At 37.7% G+C, this 24236-nt stretch overlaps 1 protein-coding gene across 2 annotated transcripts in view; it reads left to right on the top strand.

The window, feature by feature from the left end:
* SYT14 (synaptotagmin 14) overlaps window positions 1–24236 on the top strand; it is a 220733-nt gene that overhangs the window by 14175 nt on the left and 182322 nt on the right. Inside the window, exons 1-2 of one of the 2 annotated variants that reach the window (XM_042925888.1) lie at window positions 302–350; window positions 902–1106. Coding sequence is in view for 1 of the 2 variants with exons in the window: in XM_042925887.1 (XP_042781821.1) it covers window positions 303–350 (48 nt within the window). In the remaining variant the exon portion in view is untranslated. Of the gene's footprint in view, window positions 1–301; window positions 351–901; window positions 1107–24236 lie in introns of those variants that run through there. The other variant, XM_042925887.1, reaches the window with a different exon arrangement.

Genomic DNA, 24236 nt, shown 5'->3' with positions numbered 1-24236 from the left:
TTTTTCTAGATGGTGTGAAGAGGTACTTAGGAAATGGCGATATGATATTTGTTCTTGAGAAGACTGCCATTTAAAAATAACATACTTGAATGAAGTGTCTTCATTCCAAGACTTTATAAGATCTTAATTTATGGGTTCGGGAAAATTCCAAATATGAAGTTATCATATAGCTGAGTTTAAGGAAAATTAGTAAACTTTTTTCCCTGAGGTCATTGGTAGAAGCTAATTTAAAACAGTTCTTTGTAATAGTCACATTCACATTATGTCCTCTTTTTAACTTCTAACAAAAATTTTTTTAACAGGTGGAGAAAGAACCTGTGGAGTACATGAACTTATCTGTATTAGAAAAGGTAAGTCAGTCCTCTGCATGGATATTCAGATACAAAATGGACACTTCACAGTGTATGTTAAATTTTAGTGAGATGTTAGATGATTTGGACTTAGAAAGTATACAGTTTAATAAATATTAACTTTTGGGGCGCCTGGGTGGCTCAGTCGGTTAAGCGTCTGACTTTGGCTCAGGTCATGATCTCACGGTTTGTGGGTTCAAGCCCCACATCAGGCTCTGTGCTGACAGCTCAGAGTCTGGAGCCTGTTTCGGATTCTGTGTCTCCCCTTCTTTCTGCCCCTCCCCTGCTCGTGCTCTGTCTCTCTCTCTCTCTCTGTCTCTCTGTCTCAAAAATAAAAAATAAAAACATTACAAAATTTTAAAAATATTAATTTGTTATTTTTATTAGACTTAAGCATTCATAAAGTACCTGTTGTTTGTTATGTGGTTATTGAGAGTTGTTACTTTATGTTTAGTTTTGTTGGGCTGATAAAGCCTGGTTTCTTAGCATGTTGGTTATTAGACATGGTGCCGAGGCAAAGAATGGAGGGTTTGATTTTTGTTCCCTTTCAGAATCTGGAATCTGAGTGCATGCTGATCTCCCATTGACTTCTGTTCTATTACTGTACCCCATCAGAGAGATGTGAGGAGTTGGTTGAAATTCAAATCGGGATCATGTCCAAAGACCACAACATCCTTTGACACCAACAACTGTCTATGCTTCCTTAGAAGGAGCCACCTGACAACTGGGTGGTTCAACAAGGTGGCCCCAGGAAAGGTAATTCAGTTATTAGGTGGGAGGAAAGGAATCAGGTATTCTGTAGATTTGGAAGAATCAGGAGAACCTTGGGAGTCCCCACACACATGAGTAATCCCAGATCGGTGACGTGCTGTGAGGAAAGGAAAAGGTATACCTGGGGAGGTCAGGGGAGGAAATCCTTATAAATTCCATACTCTTTTCTATTTTGAAGCTTGGGAGACTTTATTTTTCTTACATCTCTCTTAAAAACTGAATTCGCCCTCCCGTGTCTGGCCAACTAGCAGCACTTTTGTCCCTAATATTTCACCCTAAGGAGGTTTGAGGCGGTGTCAGTATTTGTGTTAGGTGAGTCTTACTGGCATGCCAGGAAAATTGAGCATATTTTCAGTAAGTCTTCAACATGTCTGAAAGCCTCAGCTTGTTTAGAGTTGAAAGCAATTTATAATCCTTTGTAGGGGAATTTGTGTGAACATTATTGACGTGGTCATGCTATGGTTTGTGTGTCACTGCCTGTGATTGCTGTCCATTTAAAAACAGTCTCCTTCCTTGATTAAAGTGTAGTTTATATTACCTTTCTTCTGGTAACACAAAGGAGAAAATCGAAGTCCATTCCCCGAAATCTCAAATTTTTTTATTACGGGGTTCGTGCTATCATCATTGTTGATTTGTACTTCTTACCTAAAATGAGAGAGAGAGAGAGGGGACAAATGTGTACATTGTTTTCTTCCTCTAGGTCAACATTTTGAAATCTTCTTCTATAATCTATTAGCCCAGAAATTCTGAAGATGTTGTAAATAATTTTACAGTTATTACCTTGTCCCACCAAAACTTTTTAAAACACAGAATTTATTTGGCGGGACAGCAGAAGACACCGTACAAAGCAGTTGGAATCAAAAGCTGTTAAAGCTGGAGTTAGGAGAAATGAGGATCAAGACAGGAATAGAGACAGCTAGAAGAGAGGAAGATAAATGCTCAGAGGGTCTTTTGTGACTACAGTGGGAACATAAAGCTGCAGTGGAGAGAAGAGTACAGATGGGATAGATGATGGTCTGAACGTACCTTTTTATTATGGTTCTTCTTTTACTCTTTATTGCTGTCTCGATTCCTATCCACATAATGCCTTGCCCAGATTTCTCTCCATTATAATAGTCCAGCTTTTTCACTTTGTCCTGCTTTCCTATGGAATTTTAAGTATGTGATTAAAATTTCAAAAAATTATACAGTAGCCATGTCATGAAAAAAGTGTCTCAATCTCTGTGTATGTCCTCAACATCCAGTATAGCGCCCTATCTCAGTGGATGGATGTTCCATAAATATTTAAATATTTCAAAATTAATGCTCAGAGCTAAAGCTTTTGCACTTTAAGCTGGACTTTCATAGAGTAGAGGATATGGAGGTTAAATAAAGTAGAATAATTGTAATTAGTATCAGTGATTCTGGTAAAATGGCATCTCTCATGACATATTCAGCTTCTTTTTACCTGTTTGGCTGTCTGTCTCCTTTCTGGCTTCTTTCTTCTGTCAGACCTTCAAATACCAGAATGGTTATCAGAGTTTGGTCCTGGGCTTACTTCATTTTTCCATCTTTTCCTTCTGTTTGATTTTATTTAGTTTTCTCTTAAATGCCACACAAATGTATCCATCCAAGCTGTCCTTGAGCTCCCGGTCTTACATCCCCTACTTACTTGGTACTTCTATCTGGATGTCTGTCAGAACAACAACTTGACATGTCGAAAATGCAAGTCTTGATTTTCTCACGTGAGTCCATACCTTCCTCAATCTTCCCCATCTCAGCAAATAAAAAACAGTCTATCCAGTTGCTCAGGTCCTAATTTAGGAATAGCTGCATATTTCACTTTGTCTTTCCCATTTAATATATTAGCCAGCTCTGCCATTTCTGCCTTCAGAATTTTAAACCATCCTCTTTTTTCCATCCTGCTGTTATCATTGTAGCCTGGGTTCCTATCTTTCTTGTCTACACAACTGTAGTAGTTTTCTGACAGGTTTTCCTGCTTCCACTCTTATCTCCTTACAGTACATACCAATGATGTAAGTATAAATCAGGTTTAGGGGCTCCCAGGTGGCTCCGTCAGTTGAGTATCTGACTCTTGATTTTGGCTCAGGTCATGATCTCGTGGTTCATGGGATCAAGTACCACCCCTGTTGGGTTCTGTGCTGACAGCAGGAAGCCTGCTCGGGATTCTCTCTCTCCCTCTCTCTCTGCCCCTCCCCCGCTTGCACGCAGGCTCTCTCTCTCAAAATAAGCAAACTTAGAAAATATATGTATGTATATATGTGTGTGTGTGTGTATGTATATTATATGTATGTATCAGGTTTACATGTATTAAATCTATATCAGGTTTTTATTAAATCAGGTTTTAAATGTATGTCCACTTTTGTGGATTTCCATTATACCTGGAATAAAATCAAAATGCCTCACCCTGATCTACAAAGCCTTATGTTGTATTATCAACTCAAAGTCCAAAACATCATCTAAATATCATTAACTCCTCATCTAAAATTGTTTATATCAGGTATGGGTGAAACTCTGGGTATGATCCATCCTGGCTTAAAATTCCTGCCCATCTGCAGACCTGTGAAACTAGCAAACAAGTTGCCTGCTCTCCAAATACAGCGATGGAAGAGACATAGGATAGCAGTTACAGACGTTGCCACCCCAAAAGTGAGAAAATGGAAGGAGGAAAGGAGTCACTGGTACTAAGCAATTTTGAAATGCATGTGGGAAAAACCTGTAAGTTTCGTGGCCTGGAAATAAAACTCAGCCTGAGGTCTGAGGCTGTCTACCTTTTAGGTTTAAGACTGTACCCTTGGAGTCATCCTTCCTTTTTCTCGGAAGGTAGCATATGTCTGCACTGGTTTTCTGCCTGTAGGATTTGGGGAGGCCATTAGTCTTTCATTTCGTCTTCTTGACCCTTTCAGTTCAAGCTGGCAGTGATTATATATACTCTCAAAAACCTCATGAGTCTTCTCATTATGTCATGGGGATTCGTTCCTTTAGACAACATGCCTCTCCACAGCTCTTTCCTGGATAATTCCATCTCCGTACTTGGCTTTCACTGAGATGGCAGGGGAGATCCATGAGTCATATGTCTAATCTCTCTGGAGAGCCCTCTGTGTCACTGAATTTGTTCATTTTGAGGCACTGGCAAAAGGTTGTTTAGCTACACCCTTGGCTTTGTCTCCAGAGCATGCTTTCTTGACATTGAGTACTTAATTTTAGCATAATTTACAATCTGGATAGGCTGAGGATTTTCCAAATCATGAAGCCCTGGCACCTTTTTGCTTATAAGTTCTCTCAATTTATCCGTTTTCTCCCAAGGTTTACTATAAGCGGCAGGCCCCCTTTCAGCACTTTTCTTTGAAATCTCCTTAGCTAAATATCCAAGTTCATTGCTTACAAGTTGTAATTTCCATATAATTATAGGACACGATTTAGCCAAGCTCTCTGCCACAAGGATCTCGTTTCTCCCATTTCCAGTAACACGCTCTTCCTTTCCTTCTGACCTCTCACCAGCAGCACCTTTAACATTTGTTTCTACAGTGGTCACTTTATGGCTGATTAGGTGTTCTAGACCTAAGACAGTATAGGCTTTTTTTCCTACTACAGTCCTTATTTTTTTCTGTCTTCACTAGCAGAATCATCATTAGAATCCATATTTCTATTAAAAGGCAATAAATATTTCTCAAGACAATTTAGGCTTTTGTTGTCATGCTGCTCATAATTCTTCAGACTTCTCCCCGTTACCTAATTCCAAAGCCACTAGCACACATTACACATTTGTTACAGCAGCACCCCATTTCCAGGTACTAAAATCTGTATTCGTTTCCTATAGCGCTGTAACAAATTACCACAACTTTGGGGGCTTAAAACAACGCAAGCTTATTCTTTTACCGTTTGGGAGACCAGAAGTCCAAAGTCAGTTTCACTGGGCTGAGGTCAAGCTTTTCTTCAGGAGGCTTGAAGGGAGAGTCTGTTTCCTTTTCTTTTCTGTCCAGGGCTGCCTACATTCCGTGGTACACATGCTTGCTCACTCTTTCTCTCTCTCTCTCTCTCTCAAAAGTATATAAACATTAAAAAAAAAATTAAATGCATTTTTAAGCCCAGATAAAAGTTAGGGAACCATCAGTATTAAAAATACAGAAGGTCATCAGGGACATGCAACATCAAAACCATGTTGAGATACCATTCCGCTCCCCCGTAGGATGGCTAAAATAAAAAAGACAATAACAAGTGTTGATGAAGATGTAGAGAAATCGGAACTTCATACGTGGCCGGTGGTATTGTGAATTGCTGCAGCCACTTTGGAAAACAGTTAGGCATTTCCTCAGAAAGTCAAACATAGTGTTACCAGATGACCCAGAAATTTTATTCCTAGGTGTGTAATCAAGAGATTTGAAAACTTATGTTCATACAAAAGCCTGTATTGTAATAGTCATAGCATCATTATTCATAATAACCCAAGTGGAAAAAGCCTAAATACCCGTGAAGTGATGAATGAATAAACCAAATGTGGTATATCCATATCATGGAGTATTACTGAACAATAGACAGGAGTAAGGTATTGGTACATGCTACAATGTGGATAGACCTTGAAAACATGCTAAGTGAAAGAAGGCAGACATAAAAGGCCACCTATTATATGATTCTATTTATATGAAATGTCCAGAATAAACAAATCCATAGAGACAGAAAGCAGATTAGTGGTTTCCAGTGGCTGAGGGAAAGAGGGAATGGAGAGTGACTGCCGAGGGGTGCAGAGTTTCTTTTTGGGGTGATGAAAATGCTCTGAAATGAGACAGTGGTAATGGTTGCACAGCTCTGCAAATATGCTGAAAACCACTGAAGCTTGTACACTTTAAAAGGTTGGCATTTACGGTGAATTATGTATCAAAGCCGTTAAACAAAAACAGGAACTGAAAACTAGAGCTGTAGATTCACAGTCATAGACTTCTCATATGGTGGCCAATACTTAACAGGTAAGGTAGATACTGTGTGACTTTTTAATCTACCTAGAAGGAGGTACTTGGTGTCACTTCTGCTGTACTGTGTTGGCATATAAGCAGTTACAAGCCTGCCTGGGTTCAAGGGGAGGAGAGTCTTCACGGGGATAGTGCCAAAGAGTTTGTAGCCGTTAAAATAAAGTCACTACCATATATGCTTACGTTAGAAAAAAAGAGAATGAAAATTTATGAGGAGACGTTGAGTGCAAGAAGTTAGAGCTATCTCATAAGCTCAGAGAAGTAGAAAGAAGGAATGACTACAAAGATAACAATACAGTAAAGATCAACAGAACCAAAATGCCAGTACTTTGGAAGGTGTGAGATAGGTCTCTAGCATGGTTAATTAAAGACAAAATACAGAAGCCACACGTACATAATGTTAGGCTTATAAAAGGGGTATAATTGCACTTACAAGTGAGCTTTAAAAAAATCTTAAAAGTATTCATGACTTTTTGATGATAAACTTGAAGTTGTAGATGAAATGGACAATTTCAGAGAACAGTATAATTTAAACTAATAGAAAAGTTAAATTAATCATAGTGTTTTTTTTTTAGGCAATTGCCATTCAGTCTTCAAAGAAAAAAGGACCCAACCTTATAAAAACTTCCAGAGCCTGAAAGAAATGGAACATCCCCCCAATTTACTTAATGAGACTAAAATATAACCTTGATACCAAACCAGAGTTAGTACAGTACGAGAGGGAAATACATACGAATCTTAGTTAGAAATCTAAATGTAAGTGTTAGCAAAACAAATACTGCAATGGTTGAGGAAAACATACGAACATATGACAAGTTGGACCATCCCAGGAATGTTGCATGTGAATCTGTTCATAAGGTTTACCATGTTAGTCATGTGGGCATCTCAATAGAAGCAGGAAAGCATTTGATAAAATATATTATCATTTGTAATAAAAGCTTTTACACTAAGAATATAAAAAAAACTTCTTTAACCTAATAAATGACATATGTCAAAAATAGGTAATAAACCAAATACTTAATGATGAAATATTAAAAGCATGAGTTTTGCTACTCAGCCTCGTACTGGAGATCTTAGCTGGTACAGTAAGCCAGGACAAAGAAATAGAAAGTATAAGTTTAAAAAGGAAGGGATAATGCTAATATTATTCATAGGTGATATTGATTACGTAGAAAATCCAGGAGACTCCAGGAGACTCTATAAACAAGTTACTAGACTAAGAGAGTTCCATAAATTTGATTAATACAAGATCACTATATAAAAATAAGGCACACTTTTATATATAATAGGCAACAAACAATTAGAAAATGCAATAAAAGAAGATTCTTAGAGTATTGTGATAACTGTAATATACCCAGGAACAAATTGAACAAAAGATGTGTATGACTCTTACGGAGAAAATAAAAAAGCTTTATATCTACAGACATAAAAGAAAATATGTAAATGAAGAGATAAATAATTTTTATGGGTAGAAATACAGTATGTTTAAATTGGCAGTACTCTCCAAATTAACCTATAAATTTAATGCAATTCTAACCTAAAGCCCAACAAGAATTTTCAGGGAATGTACACGTTAGTTCTGAAATGTATATGGCAGAGCACATAGCCAAGAATAAACTAAGATAGCTTTGAAGTAAAGGAACATAGTAGGGAGGTGGGTATATATTAATTAAAATATTCATTTGGTTGCTTTATCAGAGATCAAGTGACTGAACAAGAAAGGTTTTTTCTCTTTTAATGTAAAAGGCTAAGCTGATAGGATAGAGGTGGGTGATTCTACTTGTTGAGCTGCTTCTGTCTTCCTGTGATGGGCCCTAAGGTGTTGTGTTCCTTGGCATGTTTGAAGTTCCATGTCCACCTTCAGTCACCAGAACGGAAGGGGAAAAAGTAGCTCTTTTATTTATTTGTTTATTTTTTTGAAAGCAGCTCTCTTTAAGGATGTGATCCAGAGTTGCAAACAAATGACTTCTACTCACATGTCATTGCCCAGATTTCAGTCACATGGCCATACATAGCTACAAGGGAAGCTGAGACTAGTTCTGCCAAGTGGCCATTCAAGCTAAATCTGGGAAGTTGATTCCATTTCTAGATAGAGGAGAGATAGAGAATGGACGGTAGCTGGCAGCCATCTTTGCTTCGGTGACTTGCCCTAGTATTATCCAGAGCTTCTTGTAAAATTACAGTAATTAAAATTGTATGGAATTGTCCCAGATAAGGCATATACTCTAATGAGACACGACAGAACAGAAGCAGATACTTATACACGGGAAACTTAGTTTACATGAAAGATGATATCACAGGTCAGAGTAAAGATGGATTACTTATTAAATGATGCTGGGGAAATTGGTTATCCATATGGAAAAAAATAAAAGTAGGTCTGTGTTTCATGCCATAAACTGAAATACTATTTGGATTAACTTAAAAACTTCTAAGAGAGTATTTGAAATCATGATATGATTTCAGGGTGGGAAACAAATTCTCAAGTCACAGAAAGTACAACCTCTAAAGGAAAAGGTTGATGAATTTTACCATTTTTAAATTTTAAAAGTTGTATATAATAAGAGCTACTATAAGCAGGGTAAATGAGACAAGTCACAAAAGGGAGGTGCTGTTTACACTGCATATATGTGGGCAATGAAAATTAGGGTTCATAAGACGTAACGATCCCTGATGTATTCTTAAAGTTTCCTAATGTGTATGTGCAAGGCTGGGTAAAGGTGCTAGAGGAGAACATACAGAAAGGGCTGCCCTCGTGGAGCTTACCTTCTAGAGGAGGGAGACTGATAATAAGTAGAGAATAAGTAAAGCATATTTTAGGAAGTGAGAAGTGATAATGGAGAAAAATAAGTCATGGAAAAGGAAATTGGGCTTGCAGCTTAACCTCTTCAGCCATTTAGGGTGGTCAGGGAAGGCCTTTTTGAGACCATGGAAACTGAATAGGGATTGGAATGAAAGGAGTAAGCCATGCCATTATCTAAGGGAAGAACATTCCAGGCAGAAGGAACAAGTGTGAAGACCCTGAGGTAGGAATGCTCTTGACTTGCCTGAAGAACAGAAAGAAGGTCAGTAACAAGAGTGACAGGGAAAGGAATAGATAGAGCCAGACAAGTAATGGAGGACTAGATTGTGTAGGCTCTTGCAGGTCATGAACGTATTTGGTATTTTGTGAGTGAAATGAAAGCCATTGAAAGGTATTGATGTATCTCGAATTATATTTCCCATTTGTTAATTAATAAAAATTTCAGACACACCAAAGAGATACAGGGTAGTGAACCCACATGGACTCCCCACCTAAATTCAAAAATTATATTTCTTTTCTTTAAAAAAATTTTTTTAAATGTTTATTTTTGAGAGAGAGACAGAGACAGAGCATGAGTGGGAGGGGCACAGAGAGAGGGAGACACAAAATCTGAAGCAGGCTCCAGGTTCTGAGCTGTCAACCCAGAGCCTGACATGGGGCTCGAACTCACAAAGCACAAGATTGTGATCTGAGCCAAAGTCAGACGCTTAACCAACTGAGCCACCCAGGTGCCCCCCCAAATTATATTTATTTTCTGTGTTTGCTTCAGCTGTGCATACTTTTTAAGAGCCTAATGTAGTAGATTTTTAAACGTTCCAGTTCTGGATTTGTTTAGTTGTTTATATATGATAAGAAAAATATATGACATATGTATGATAAGGTGTAAGAAATAGATATAAGATCAACAAATAAGAATTATATATATTCTTCTCCTTTTTACAAAAGGTGAAATACTATATATCTAGTTTTGTGTCTTGTTTTTCTTTTTCTTTAAACTGTGTACCTTAGGGGCGCCTGGGTGGCTCAGTCAGTTAAGCGTCTGACTTCAGCTCAGGTCACGATCTCACGGTCCGTGAGTTCGAGCCCCGTGTTGGGCTCTGGGCTGATGGCTCAGAGCCTGGAGCCTGCTTCCCATTCTGTGTCTCCCTCTCTCTCTGCCCCTCCCCCGTTCATGCTCTGTCTCTCTGTGTCAAAAATAAATAAATGTTAAAAAAAAACAAACTGTGTACCTTAGAGTCAAATTCAAATCAGAAAGAACATAGATCTCTCAGTCTTTTTTCTGGCTTCATTGTACTTCATTATGTGAACACAACCATAATTTGTTCAACTAATTGCCTAGCAATAGAAATTGCTTTGTTGTAAAATTTTTGCTATTAAAATAGTGTCACAGTGAATTTTGTGGTCTACTGTTAGGTAGATTCTGAAAAGTGGGGTTTCAAAGAGTAATTCTTACATAATTGTATCACAAATTGCAAAAATCATGTCCTTATGCATTTTACTTGTTGACTTTGAGATACCTCTTTACTGAAGATATCAGAAGACAGGTGGATATCTAAATTTAGAATTCAGGGAAAAGTTCAGTATAGGAGATAAATTAGGGGGTATATAGTATTTAAGTCATGAAGCTATTTGAGATCACCCAGGAAGTGAGCTTAAGTAGAAAGAAAAGATGACCGACCAAGTATAGCATTAACATGACTTACACTTGAAAATTAGAAGGTATTTATGTTGTAGTTGTTGAGCGTTGAACGTGATTAATTTTTTTTATCTTAAGGAGTTTATTATATTTGGAACTAATTTAAAAAGACAGTAGTTGTCTTGCATTCTGCTAGGGCTAACTGATTTTTCAGTGACTTTCTCAACTAAATGCATCTTGTAAGTAAAATAAATGTTCTCAGTTGATTTTAATATAGTGGTTCTTTTAGAGTAGGTAATGTAATAAGCTATAGTCTGTATACTGTGAGAATAGAAATAGTATAGTTGAATTACACCTTGAAGTGTTCTATCACACAAGACACTTGTGTTAGTTTGTGTTAGATCCACTTTTAAAATCTAGACTCATGCAAAATTATGATGTATGTAACATTTGTCTTAATTATCTCTTTCTTTAAAAGTGAAAGTTCTGATTTTTAAAGCAAAGTAATACTTCTTACATAGTTACTAAGAGCATTCCCCTAGTCCTTCTGTCCTTCGCACTAATCCTACTCTGCAGAGGCAAAGGCTTTCAACCCTTTTGGCTTTTTTTCCTGCTTATCTTCATATTGTAAATAAAATTTCTCTGTGATTTCTTGATTTTGAAAATATTTAGACATCTGTTGTTTTTCTGCTATGGTAGGTTAAGAGTTAGTGCTGGTAGATCAGCAGAGTGATCAGGTATGTGGTTCTGGAGTCAAGACTCCTGGGTTCTAATACTGCCTTTCTACCACTTTAATAACTTTGTGACCTTGGGCAGGTTGCTGAGCCCTTATGTATTTTAACCATTTTTTATCTATAAAATGGGATAACAGTATTGTCTTCTTCATAGGTTCTTGTGTACATTTATCGAGTTAAACCAAAGTCAATAATAAAATTTAATAATTTTAATCATTATGAAAGTGATAAAATATTTTTTAAACGAGCTTTTTATTTTTTTAAAGTTTATTTTTTTGAGAGAGAGCAAGTGTAGGAGGGTCAGAGAGAAAGAGAGAGGGAGAGAGAGAATCTCAAGCAGGCTCTTCACTGTCAGCACAGAGCCCAAGATGGGGGGCTCAAGTCTCATGAACCGTGAGATCATGACCTGAGCTGAGACCAAGAGTCAGACACTTAATCAACTGAGCCACCCAGGGGCCTCTAAAATATTATTTCATCCTGCGCATTCATTTGTCCATATCCCATTTCTCTAGTATAGTTATATTTCAGTTTCGTTTAAGTCAGTTTTCAGAATTTACATTTTTATGATCAGTATTATTTGTAGTAAAGCCTTATTATACAGCAATTATATTTTCTTTTCTTTTTTGTACAACTTTCACCTCTCCTCTTAAAATACTCTCTGTCTTGACTGTCCACTTTCAGGCACCCACTTCAGTTCCTCATTAACCAGAGTTCAGAATCCATGGCGATTTTTCTGTCATTCAGATTTTATTTCTGTTCCCACTCTTCTCCCCACCCCCCATATTGACATATACCTCTTCTATATCATACATCATTAAAGTTTTTCTGCCTCCCTAGGAAATAATGAGCCAGCATATTTTATTACTTATAATACTGTTAGCTGCTCTACCAAGCAAATCCCAAACAAATAGTGACTTGAACAGGATGAAGGTTTATTTTTCTCTTGTGTGGAGTCTAAATCAGGTATATCATGTTGCCACGTGGTGCTCCTTTGAGCAATGATTCAGGGGTCCAGGCTTCTCCATCTTGTGGCTGTGGCATCTTCAGTATGTGGCTTCAGAAGCTGCTGGGTTCCTCTGCGTCAGCAGAGGGTGGAGGAGAGGGACTGGGAAATGAGAATTCCTACGTAAGAGGTTATTACAGGCCAAGCCTGGAAGCAACACCCATTCCCTAAGATTTGCATCCCACCAGTAGTTCAGTCACATGGCTGCATCTGACCTCATAACAGGCATGGAGGTGTCAATCCAGCAAGTCCAAGAAGTACCAAAGTACGTTCTACGTTCTCGCGTTTGTCAAACAACCCACCTTAATATATGCCCACCTTTTCCTAGTCTTATGTGTTCTGTTTATGTTAATGGTAATCATCTGGCTAAATTCTCTCTAGATGTAGTTGTTTAACTGCAAGATGTGATTTCAGTGAAAGGATTTCAGGCTAGGTAGAAGAGGTTGATATAGGAAGATATAGTAGAGTTTTTGTTGTATTTTGTTTGAGCATGGAAGGGATCATGAATGCTCTGATTTTGTGATTTTCTTGTCTTGCTGTCCTCTTATTTTCTTCTCCCCTTCTCCACCCAGTTGCCAAAGGCCTTTTCTTTTCTCTCTTTGCAGTTTTTTCTTTCCAGAAACTGTAAGTTACAAAGGCTGCTCATTACCCTTTTCAATTATGCTTGCCCCTTTAACTCATAAGCACTTTGAAGTTCTTTGCCTGTGCTATAATCTACTCAATTACTTATTTATTTTTTAATGTTTTTCAGATTTAGGATGAACCTCTCTTTCTGACAGTAGTTTTATTTTATTGTTATTTTTAAAAATGTTTATGTATTTTAGAGACAGGGAGGGCAGGAGGGAGACAGAATCCCAAGCAGGCTTCCTGCTATCAGCACAGGGCCTGACATGGAACTTGAACTCACGAACCGTGAGATCATAACCAAAGCCAAAATCAAGAGTCAGATGCTTAGCCAGGTACCCCAGTTTCTTTTCTTTTTTTCTTTTTAATTTTTTTAATGTTTATTTTTGAGAGAGCAACAGAGACAGAGCACGAATTGGGGGAGGGGCAGAGAGAGACGGAGACACAGAATCTGAAGCAGGCTCCAGGCTCTGAACTGTCAGTACAGAGCTGACCCAGGGCTCGAACCCACAAACTGTGAGATCATGACCTGAGCCGAAGTCAGACACCCAACTGACTGAGCCACCCAGGCGCCCCTCATTCTTTTCTTTCTTCCTTTCTCTCTCTCTCTCTTTGAGACTTTTTGAGGAAAATAATATATTATTTTTAAAAGTTTAAAGTCTTGTATTAAATTTTAAAGTCCTATTTAATTTTAAAAAATTTTTTAAATTTTGTTTTATTTTTGAGAGAGACAGAGCACGAGTGGGGGAGGGGCAGAGAGAGAGGGAGACACAGAATCCGAAGCAGGCTCCAGGCTCTGAGCAGTCAGCACAGAGGCCAATGCAGGGCTTGAACTCACTAACCATGAGATCATGACCTGAGCCGAAGTCGGACGTTTTTAACTGAGTGAGCCACCCAGGCGCCCCTGTTTGATTAATTTTTTATATGGTTGAGATAAGAACCCAATTTCACTTTTTATTTGTGGATAACCAGTAGTTCCAATACAATTTACTAAATATTTGTGGCCCCTGGGTGGCTCAGTCAGTTAAGTGTCTGATTTTAGCTTAGGTCACGGGACTCACACTCACCTGAAGCAGGGCACCAACTCAAGAATGATGAGATCATGACCTGAGCCAAAGTCTGATGCTTAACCGACTGAACCATGTTCAATATCTGTGCAAATCCAGTAAAATTAGTAGTCTTCTATTGTAAGATCAACACTCAAATGTAAAATACTGAAAAATTATATAAAAATCATGCATCTGTAATACTCCTCTACTTTATTCTTTGGGACCACACACTATGTTATAAATAGTGTGCTTTTAGTATATATAATTTAGTTGGAATTTTTTTTTTTTAAAACATCTACAGTTGTAATAGTTCTCCGCATTTATACTACTTTTGGGTGAACTGAGGAGACCCTGAGCCCTTTGGCTGTAACCCAGCCCAGCCCACAGATGGCACTGAAAGTTCTTGGCCTGAGAAAGAATTCAGGGACAGACACAGCACAACAAAGGAGCAGTACTAGTGGGGAAGTTTATTAATGTGAAAAATTACACTCTCAGGATGTGAGAATGGGTGAGCTCAAGAGAGAGAATGAGCTTGAATTGTGCACCCTGGGGTTTGAGTTTTTAGCTTTAATTTAATTTAATTTAATTTTATTTTATTTTATTTTATTTTATTTTATTATTTTTTTTAATATGAAATTTCTTGTCAAATTGGTTTCCATTCAACACCCAGTGCTCATCCCAATGGGTGCCCTCCTCAATACCCATCACCCACTCTTCCCTCCCTCCCACCCCCATCAACCCTTAGTTTATTCTCAGTTTTTAAGAGTCTCTTATGGTTTGGCTCCCTCCCTCTCTAACTTTTTTTTCCCTCCTCCTCCCCCATGGTCTTCTGTTAAGTTTCTCAGGATCCACATATGAGTTTTTAGCTTTTATTGATAGTTTTTAATTAGGGGGTAGAATATTCATTAACTGAGGTGCAGTTTTCTTGGAAGCAGGGTTTCCTTGCTTTTCTTCCTTGTTTGGTCAGGAGTTTCCTCTCATGACACCCGCCATCTTGGGCCCATTTGGTTTGATCTGGTTTCTTGTGGAGTGCTGCCAGGACAGGCCTCTGACTTTCTAGACAGCTGGCCATGACTTCCTCTTTGCTAGCCTCCAGGTATCCTATTAGAACCTTACTAACTGCCTACTCTAACAATACTATTTTCGTTTTTTTTGGTTCTTAGGGTAGATCTCTTTCCCTTTGACATATAGCGCAGTAACATCTAGAAAGTGATAATAAGAGACACTCTTGAAATGAGGGGACCGACAGATTTTTGTAGCTGCTCTGTGAGAGTACATGTTAAGCTTCTTTTTTTTTTCCTGGCTCAAGAATTTTCAATTAGGTTGTGAATTTATAGAGCCTTGATGGTAACAAAGAATAGGGCGTTTGCTACTATAATTACAATGACACTTTCATTTACAATTTAATAGAAGGTGGAAATCATGGTACTATATTTTCTTTGATTCATTCTCAGCTTCCTTGAACTTCTTAATGAGAGGTTTATGTGCACCCCAGAGGGAAAAGAGCCTACTGCATTGACTCACACTTGTTATTTTTAGTTTTATATTCCAAATTCAGGCTGCTGCATGTTAATATCACCATTAAGTAAGTAAAGCAGACCCTCAGTGTTTGAAGGGGGGGGCCCTGGATTTCAGGAAATAAAGGGAAAGAATATATGGTAAGGGACACAGGAATACAAGAATCTGGAGTAATCATCATAAAAATGGAGAGCAAAATTCTGGTGACGACTATGCGAGAGCAAGTCCTGTACCTCACCATGTCCTACCTTTCTCTGAAGTACTTCTGTCTAAAAGTACCATTTTCTCTCTTTTCCCTTATTTCTCTTGCTAAAGTCTGTATTAGTTGGAGTCTTAAAGTATAAAACTGAAGTGTTTCAACGAATGGCATCTATGGACCAGCTCCAGGGAGTTAAACCATATTTCAGTTTTTCCCAGCCCACAAGCATGATTCAGCTGTGTTACATACTCTTTAATAACTGACCCTGAGAAAGGAATAGAAGTTCACTTATTTGGTGCCAGGACAGAAGGACTGGAATGTTTTTAACTGCCCAGCCCTTGGTGCAGGGTGAAAAGTCTCTGCACACTTTTGCCCAGGGTAGATGTCTCACTGATCTGAAATGGGGATGTCCAGAACGTATTACCCATCCTTTCTTTAATCCTTGAGAGAAAAGGATTGGGGATGGATTCCTGATATCATCTTGACTAAATTGTCTTATATGGTGGACGTGGAATATATACTAATTAATGTTGGTTTAAGTACTTACTTTACTTCATGAACTTCATGCATAAAAATGTTTATTGGTGGTTCTTTTGATCAATAAATTACAATTTCTGGTTATTTATGCTGGCCATGACCATTTTCAAGAGGAGGGAAAATATCTGCAGAGGACAGTTTCCATACATCCGTGAAAATATGCTTCATCTTTTCCACCTTTCAATCCCAAAAGATAGATAAGCACAGAGAAACCTTTTAAGAAATATATCCACAAAGTTAGGGTAATGTATCTAGTGATATGGCTTCGATTTGGAGATGATTTCCCCCAAGAATCAGTTTTCAGCTCAGCGAATCTCTAATTAGTGTAAAATGTGAGTGGGCATCATTAAACATTTAAGTCTTTGGTCCACTTGGAATTTATTTCAGTCTGAGGTGTGAAGGACAGACCCATCTTTTACATTTATCTGTAACTGATTAAACAGTTATACAAATACCAGTTGCTGAATAATTTATCCTCTCCTTGCTAATTTGAAGTACTACTGTTATCATATACTATATTATTGGGCTTACATGGATCACTTTCTGTATTTAGATTTTTTCTTTTGCTGGGGTGCCTGGGTGGCTCAATCGGTTGGTCGTCCGACTTTGGCTCAGGTCATGATCTTGCGGTCCATGAGTTTGAGCCCCGCGTCGGGCTCTGTGCTGATGGCTCAGAGACTGGAGCCTGTTTCAGATTCTGTGTCTCCCTCTCTCTCTGACCCTCCTCCGTTCATGCTCTGTCTCTCTCTGTCTCGAAAATAAATAAACGTAAAAAAAAATTTAGATTTTTTCTTTTGCTGATCTATCTTTTCTGGAATCACTAGTGCATTGCTTTTATTATTGTGGCTTTTGTTATCTGGTAGAAAAGGGCTTCTTGTATTATGTGTGTTTAAAAAATTTCCTTGATTATTCTCTTATGTTTATTTTTCCGGGTGAACTTTGGAATCACCTTGTCAAATATCCCCTCTTGTAACTTATGTCCCACTCCCTTCCTCTAAAATAATCCTAATGGAATTGGGTTACTTCTTAAATACATTTCTTTCCATTCTCTTGTATCTCCCAGTGCAGTTTCATAGGCATGCACATTTCTTTTTAAGTTATTCTTACTGCATTTTACATATTTTGTTGTGAATGGGACCTTTTATTTTTATCTAGTCATTTTTCTGCATACTACAGCATGCTATCGTGTTGATTTAATATTTTTTGTGTTATAGCTATTGAGGGTCTGCAAACCCCACCTTTATGTTTGAAGATTTGCTAGGACTCCCAGGCTTAGCATATAGTTGTACTCATGGCTAAGATTTATTACAACAGTGTAACAAAGATACACAGCTGGAACATAAAGAAAAAAAAGACATGGGTAGAATTTGGGGGAATCTTCGCACAGCCTTCCTTATGGAGGGCATTCTTTCCACAGCAGAGAACATGCGACAATGTGTGTGCCATGTTTCTTTTTGTCTGTTAAAAACTGATAAATATTCAGAGCTCAAGGTTTTTACAAATTTTTTTTAATGTTTATTTTTAAGAGAGAGAGAGAGAATGAGAGAGCATGAGTGGGGGAGGGGCAGAGAGCAAGGGAGACACAGAATCCGAAGCAGGCTTCAAGCTCCGAGCTGTCAGCACAGAGCCCGACGAGGGGCTTGAACTGGCATGAGATCATGACCTGAGCCGAAGTCGGATGCCCAACTGACTGAGCCACCCAGGCGCCCCCCAGAGCTCAAGGTTTTTATATGGGACTGGTCACACAGGTACCTTCTTGTAGCAAAATTCCAGACTCCCAGAAGGAAAGCAGAGATTCAGCATAAAACAGAGTGTCTATACAACAGTCTTGGCACAGGGATCCATTCTTATCAGTTCATTATTGACTGGGAGTACTCCCAAGAGCCCAGTTCCCAAATGCCAACCAAAGGCTGGCCTTGAAAACAGGTCTTGCTAAGGATAGCAGCCTTAAACCTGCTATGTTGACTCCTTCCTGTACAGAAAGTCAATGCCAAAGAAGGGCATATTTTGAAGAAAGCCATGTTGAGTTAATTTCTGTATATGATGTAACATGCAGATCAAAGTCACCTTTTGCATATGGATGTCCAGTTTCAGCATTGTTGCCTTTCTCCACTGAAAATGCCTTTTTCCTTTGGTAGAAAATCAATAGCTCATATATTTATGGGGATTTCTGTATACTGTATCTTGCTCTATTGATCTATTTGTCTGCCTTGTTGATTCATAACTGTCTTGATTATTTTAGCTTATTATTAGTCTTTAAAAATTTTGATGTAATGTATATATAGCATAGCAGTTTCAGTTTTACAACTTAATGGTTTGGTATATGTGTATATTGTGAAATGATCACTTTAAATATCTATTATCATACATAGTTACAATTTTTTTTTTCTTGTGATGAGAACTTTTAAGATTTGCTCTCTTAGCAAAAGGGGAACCCTCTTACACTGTTGGGAGGAATGTAAACTGGTGCAGCTACTCTGGAGTGGAGGTTCCTCAAAAAGTTAAAATTAGAACTGCTTTATGATCCAGCAACTATTAGGTATTTACCCAAAGGATACAAAAATACAGATTCAGAGGGGTTACATGCACCCCGGTGTTTATAGCAGCATTATCAACAATAGCCAAACTATGGATGGAGCCCAAGTGTCCATAGAGAGATGAATGAATAAAGAGGTGGAACATGGCTGTATACAATGGAATATTACTCAGCCATAAAAGAAAAATGGAATTTTGCCATTTGCAATGACGTGGGTGGAGCTAGAGAGGATTATGCTAAGTGAAATGAGTCAATCAGAGAAAGACAAATACCATATGATTTCACTCATGTGGACTTTAGGAAACAAACAGATGAACATATGGGAAGGGAGAGAGAGAGAGAGAGAGAGAGAGAGAGAGAGAGAGAGAGAGAGAGAGAAACCATAGGATAAGAGTCTCTTAACAATAGAGAACAAACTGAGCATTGATGGAGGAAGGTGGGTGGGGGATGGGATAGATGGGTGATGAGAGGGAACTTGTTATGTTGAGCACTGGGTATTGTATGTAAGTGATGAATCACTAAATTCTCCTCTTGAAATTAATACTATACTATATGCTAACTAACTGGAATTTAGATAAAAATTTGGAGGAAAAAAGTTTACTATTTTAGCAACTTTCAAATATACAGTACAGTGTTATTACTATAGTCACCATGCTGTGCATTACATTCCCAGGACTTATTATTTTTTTTTAATGTTTATTTATTTTTGAGACAGAGAGAGACAGAGCATGAACGGGGGAGGGTCAGACAGAGAGAGGGAGACACAGAATCCAAAGCAGGCTCCAGGCTCTGAGCTGTCAGCACAGAGCCCAACGCGGGGCTCGAACTCACGGACCGTGAGATCATGACCTGAGCCAAAGTGGGACGCTTAACCCACTGAGCCACCCAGGCGCCCCTCCCAGCACTTATTTGAAAACCAGAACCTTTTTATGCCAGGACCTACTGTTATGATTACTATAGCTTTGTAATATGATTTGAAATCAGGAAGTGCAGTGCTTCCAGCTTTGTTCTTTCTCAAGATTGCTTTGGCTATTTCGGCTCTTTTGTGGTTCCACACAAATTTTAGGATTAGTTGTTCTATCTCTGTGAAAAATGCTGTTGGAATTTTGATAGGGATTACATTGAATCTGTAGACTGCTTTGGGCAGTGTAGACATTTTAACAATATAATTCTTCTAATCCATCAACATGGAATAAATTTCCATTTAGTTGTGTCTATTATTGGTCAGGTGAGTCCTCCAGTTTTGTTCCGTTTAAAATTCTTTTGGTTATTCCAGGCCCTTTGTGTTTCCATATGAATTTCATTATTAGATTTTCAGTTTGTACAGGAAAGTCATGTGAGTTTTTGAATGGGGTTGTATTTAACTTGTTAATAAGGGGGAAATTGGTATCTTAATAATATTGACCTGTTTGATCTGTGACCATAGTATATATATCTGCATTTATTTAGCTCTTCTTTAAATTTTTTCAGATATATTTTGTAGTTTCCAGTGCACATATCTTATGCATATTTTATTGGATTTATCCCTATATAAGCCATAATTTTAATGCTCTTTTAAATAGAATTTTTAAATTTTTTAGCTGTTCATTGGGGATATGTAAAGAATACAGTTGATTTTTGCATATTGATCTTATACATCCTTGCTTGCCTCTTTGTTAGTTGTGGTAGCTTTTTTGTAGATTCTAAAGGAATATCTATGTAGATGATCGTGTCAGTGAATAAAGATCATTTTACTTCTTCCTTTCCAAACTGGATGATGCCTTTTATTTATTTTTCTTGCCTTACTGTAATGAATGGAACCTCTGGTAAGATATTGAGTAGAAATAGTAGGAACAGGTCTTTCTGATTATCCAGCTTGGAATTTCTTGACCTTCCTGAATGTTGCATTCATTTCTTTCCACAAATTTGGGAACGGATATCTTTGCCTTGTTGTTTGGGAGTTTGGGCCATTATTTCTTCCAATATTTTTTCTGTCCCTTTCCCTCTCTCTTCTTTGAGGACTCCTATAGTACATATGTTGGCACGCTTAATAGTGTCCCATAGGTCCCCTAGGCTCTGTTCATTTTCATTCTTTTTTTTCTGACTTGTCAAAATGAATAATTCCAGTTGTTGTATTTTCATCTTCAAAATTACTGTTTGTTTTCTTTTAATAGTTTCTATTTCTTAGTTGACATTCTGTATTTGTTCATGCATTGTTCTCCTGACTGTTTTTGGTTCTTTGCACATTGTTTCCCTTAGTTCATTGAGCATATTTAAAACTGTTGATTTATCATTTTTGACTATTAATTCTAATCTCTGGGCTTCTTTAGAAGAGATAATTTCTTCAAAATGTTTTTTTTTTCCTGTTAATGGACCATACTTTCCTATTTTTTTTATGTTTTCTAATTTTTTGTTGAGAACTGGACATTTAAAATACTATAATGTGATATTGAAATCAGATTCTCCTGCTTTTCAGGGATTGCTGATTTTTGCCTGGTGTGGGGGGGATGCTGCAGTTGGCTCTTAGTGTCTTTTCCAGACTATTTTTGAAAAGTCTACATTCCTTTTTTTTTTTTTTTTTTTTTTTTTTTGAGAAAGAGAGAGAGCACGCAACTGGGGGAGAGGGGCAAAGGGAGAGAGAGAGAGAATATCTAAAGGAGCCTCCATCTTCAGTGTAGAGCTTGATGCAGGGCTTGAATCCCATGACCCTGGGATCATGACCTGAGCCGAAATCAAGAGTCATACACTCAACTGACCGAGCCACCCAGGTGCCCCTGTATTCCCTTTTTATGTGTGGTCACTGAAGCTTCTTTTCCATTATATATGTAATCCGTGTTCAGCCAGTGACCTTACAGAGTTTTCCTTATGTGTCTGTATCCAAAATAGGAAGCAAAACCAAAGATATGTGTGTCTTCAAATCTTCTAATAACTGTTGTCAGGGAAGTTGCTATAGCTTGAGGAGGGCAAAACAAAGATAAGGATCTATGCTGGTCCTTCAGGGAATTGCTAAAATGGCCCAAATGCATAACCCCAACATTTTGGAGAATTAGGTGCTTAGTGCCAGCCCTGGTACCAACCAGCTGCTCTCCCCAGTGCCACAGCAGGGCTGAAGATGGGGGATGATAGCTGGTTGGTGCACACTGCTCTCATACTGAGTTTCAGAAGCTTCTTCGTCAGCTGTGTCTCTGGTTGCTGTTAAGTGTCCATTTCAGAATACAGAAACAGTTGATTCTGATCATTTTTTTCCCATTTAAGGGTTGTTTGGGTGGAGGGACCAACCCTTAAAGCTTCCTACTCCGTCATTTTTTGTGAGATTACTCTTGATTATGTTCTAAAAAAATTTAAACAAGACAAAAACTATATTTACCCACGCATTTACAATTTCCAGTGCTCTGTACTCCTTTTTTGTAGCTCTAGATTTCCATCTGGAGTCATTTTCTTTCCGCTTGAAGGACTTTAACAGATCTCATAACAGGTTTGCTGGTGAAAATTTTTTTTCAGCATTTGTATGTCTCACTTGTTTTGTTTTGTTTTATCTTTGCTTTTCAAAGATATTTTTACTGGTAAATGATTCTAGTTAACAATTTTTTTCCTTCTTTCAATACTCTACAGATGGTGCCCCACTTTTTCCTAGTTTGTAGTGTTTCTGAAGAATAATTTGTTGTTAACCTTATCTTTTTTCCTTTGTTCATAATTTTTTTTTCCTGGTTGCTTTGAAGATTTTAAAGCAACTATAAAGTTATATTTTTAACTGGTTTCAAGAAATTTGAGTGTGATGTCCTTTCTGTAGTTTTCTTCAAGTTTTTTGTACTTGGAGTTCAATAAGCTTCTTTTTGTTGGTAGTATTCATTAAATTTGTAAAAATTTTGACCGTTTTTTTCTTCATGTATTTTCTTGATTCTGCTTAGTCTCTGGTCTCATTTTTCATGGACTCCCATTACACATATGTTTGTCCACTTGAAGTCCCACAGTTTATTGATTTTCTGTTCTTTTTTTTTTCAATCTTTTTTTCTTTGTTTTAATTCACATGTTTTTTATTGATAAGTGTTTAAGTTGACTAACGCTTCATTTTGCTGTATTTAATCTGCTGTTGGTCTCTTCTAGTGTATTTTTACCTTGGGTATTGTAATTTTCGTCTTTAGAATTTTGAATAAGGTTTTTAGAAATGTGTTTCCATGTCTCTTCTTAACACATGCAATCTTTCCTTCAGCTTCTTGAACCCGTGGAATACATCATAAAAACTGTTCATATTCTTGTCTATTAATTCTGTCATCTTTCTGAGTCAATTTTGATTGATTTCTTTTTCTCCACTTTTTCCTCCTTTCTTTGTATGCCTGATAATTTTTTAGTGAGTGTCAGACTTGGTGAAGTTTCCCTTGTGTTTTGAGTATTTTTATTTCTTGAGCTTTGTTCTGAAATAAGCTGTTACTTAGGAAAATACTGTTCATTTTCTTCTTACTGTTGAATGTGTTAAGGTGGGACCCGGCCTGCATTTTCTCTAGCGTTAATTTTTCCTTCCTTCTGAGCAAGATCCTTCTTAATATTGTAATCAGTGCCCCATAAGATTTGAGATTTTTCATTTTTGATATTGAGAATGAGCACTGTTTCTTGTCCTATGTGAGATTGGATCACTGTTCCCTCTAATTCTTTTGGGGAATTCTTTTCTCAACCTCTGATCATTTCCTCACATGAACGTCCTGAGCAATTCTTAGCGGTATACTCGTAAGTGACTCAGTGTGGGTATCTGGAGCTCTCTGTCTGCACAGCTTTTTATTCTCTGGGTTTCAGCCATGCAAACTGTAGCCCCCCTTCATTTCTTTGTACTCCCAGGTTCCGCAGCTCAGCTCAGGGAGACGGCCAGGTTTCTGCTTGGGTCCCCCTCCCTTTGCTGCTGCAGCCTGGAAACTTTGTCCAGGTGGTTAGCTTGGAAAACAATTTATTTTTCTTTGTCTGTGATCACTGTCCTTTCTTGCCTATGTCCAGTGTCTTGGTGCCATTATTTCATATTTTCGTCTGACGTTTTAGGATGGTAGGGTAAATCTTATCCCTGTTACTCTATTTTAACTGGAAAAGGCAAAAGTGATGATCAGAATGGGGTCATTTTTGGTACGTATGTAAATAGATGATACAAAAATCTGGAGCAGAGAATTTTAGGATAGAAACTAGGAAACCGTACTTTAAATTGATAAGAATTGAAAGATTCTGGATTAGAGAACAAGAAATGATGAAGTTTAGCTAAGAAGAGTAGATAGAAATTTGATTATTAAGAATTAGAAACTGGACAATGTAGGTTTATGACTGAAAGGAAGTAAAAAATTTATTAAGGTAGACAATTAGTTTTATCTTAGATTTAGCTTAGGGGAAAACATTCTCTAGCCGTCTGACATTTACCTTTTGAATAGTTGTCTTAGAGTATTCCAGTTTGATTTCTGGGATGGGATTCTTTAGTAATTTTTCAGAAATGGTGATAGAAATGTAGTTGCTTATAATTTTCTAGAAACGGTGAGACAGATGTAGTTGCTTATTTCAGTTT

This window comes from Panthera leo, chromosome F3 (assembly GCF_018350215.1).
Source record: "Panthera leo isolate Ple1 chromosome F3, P.leo_Ple1_pat1.1, whole genome shotgun sequence".
Taxonomy (NCBI): Eukaryota; Metazoa; Chordata; class Mammalia; order Carnivora; family Felidae; genus Panthera; species Panthera leo.
Note: the sequence above shows the minus strand (reverse complement) of the source record. Positions and strands in the feature narration are given on the sequence as shown.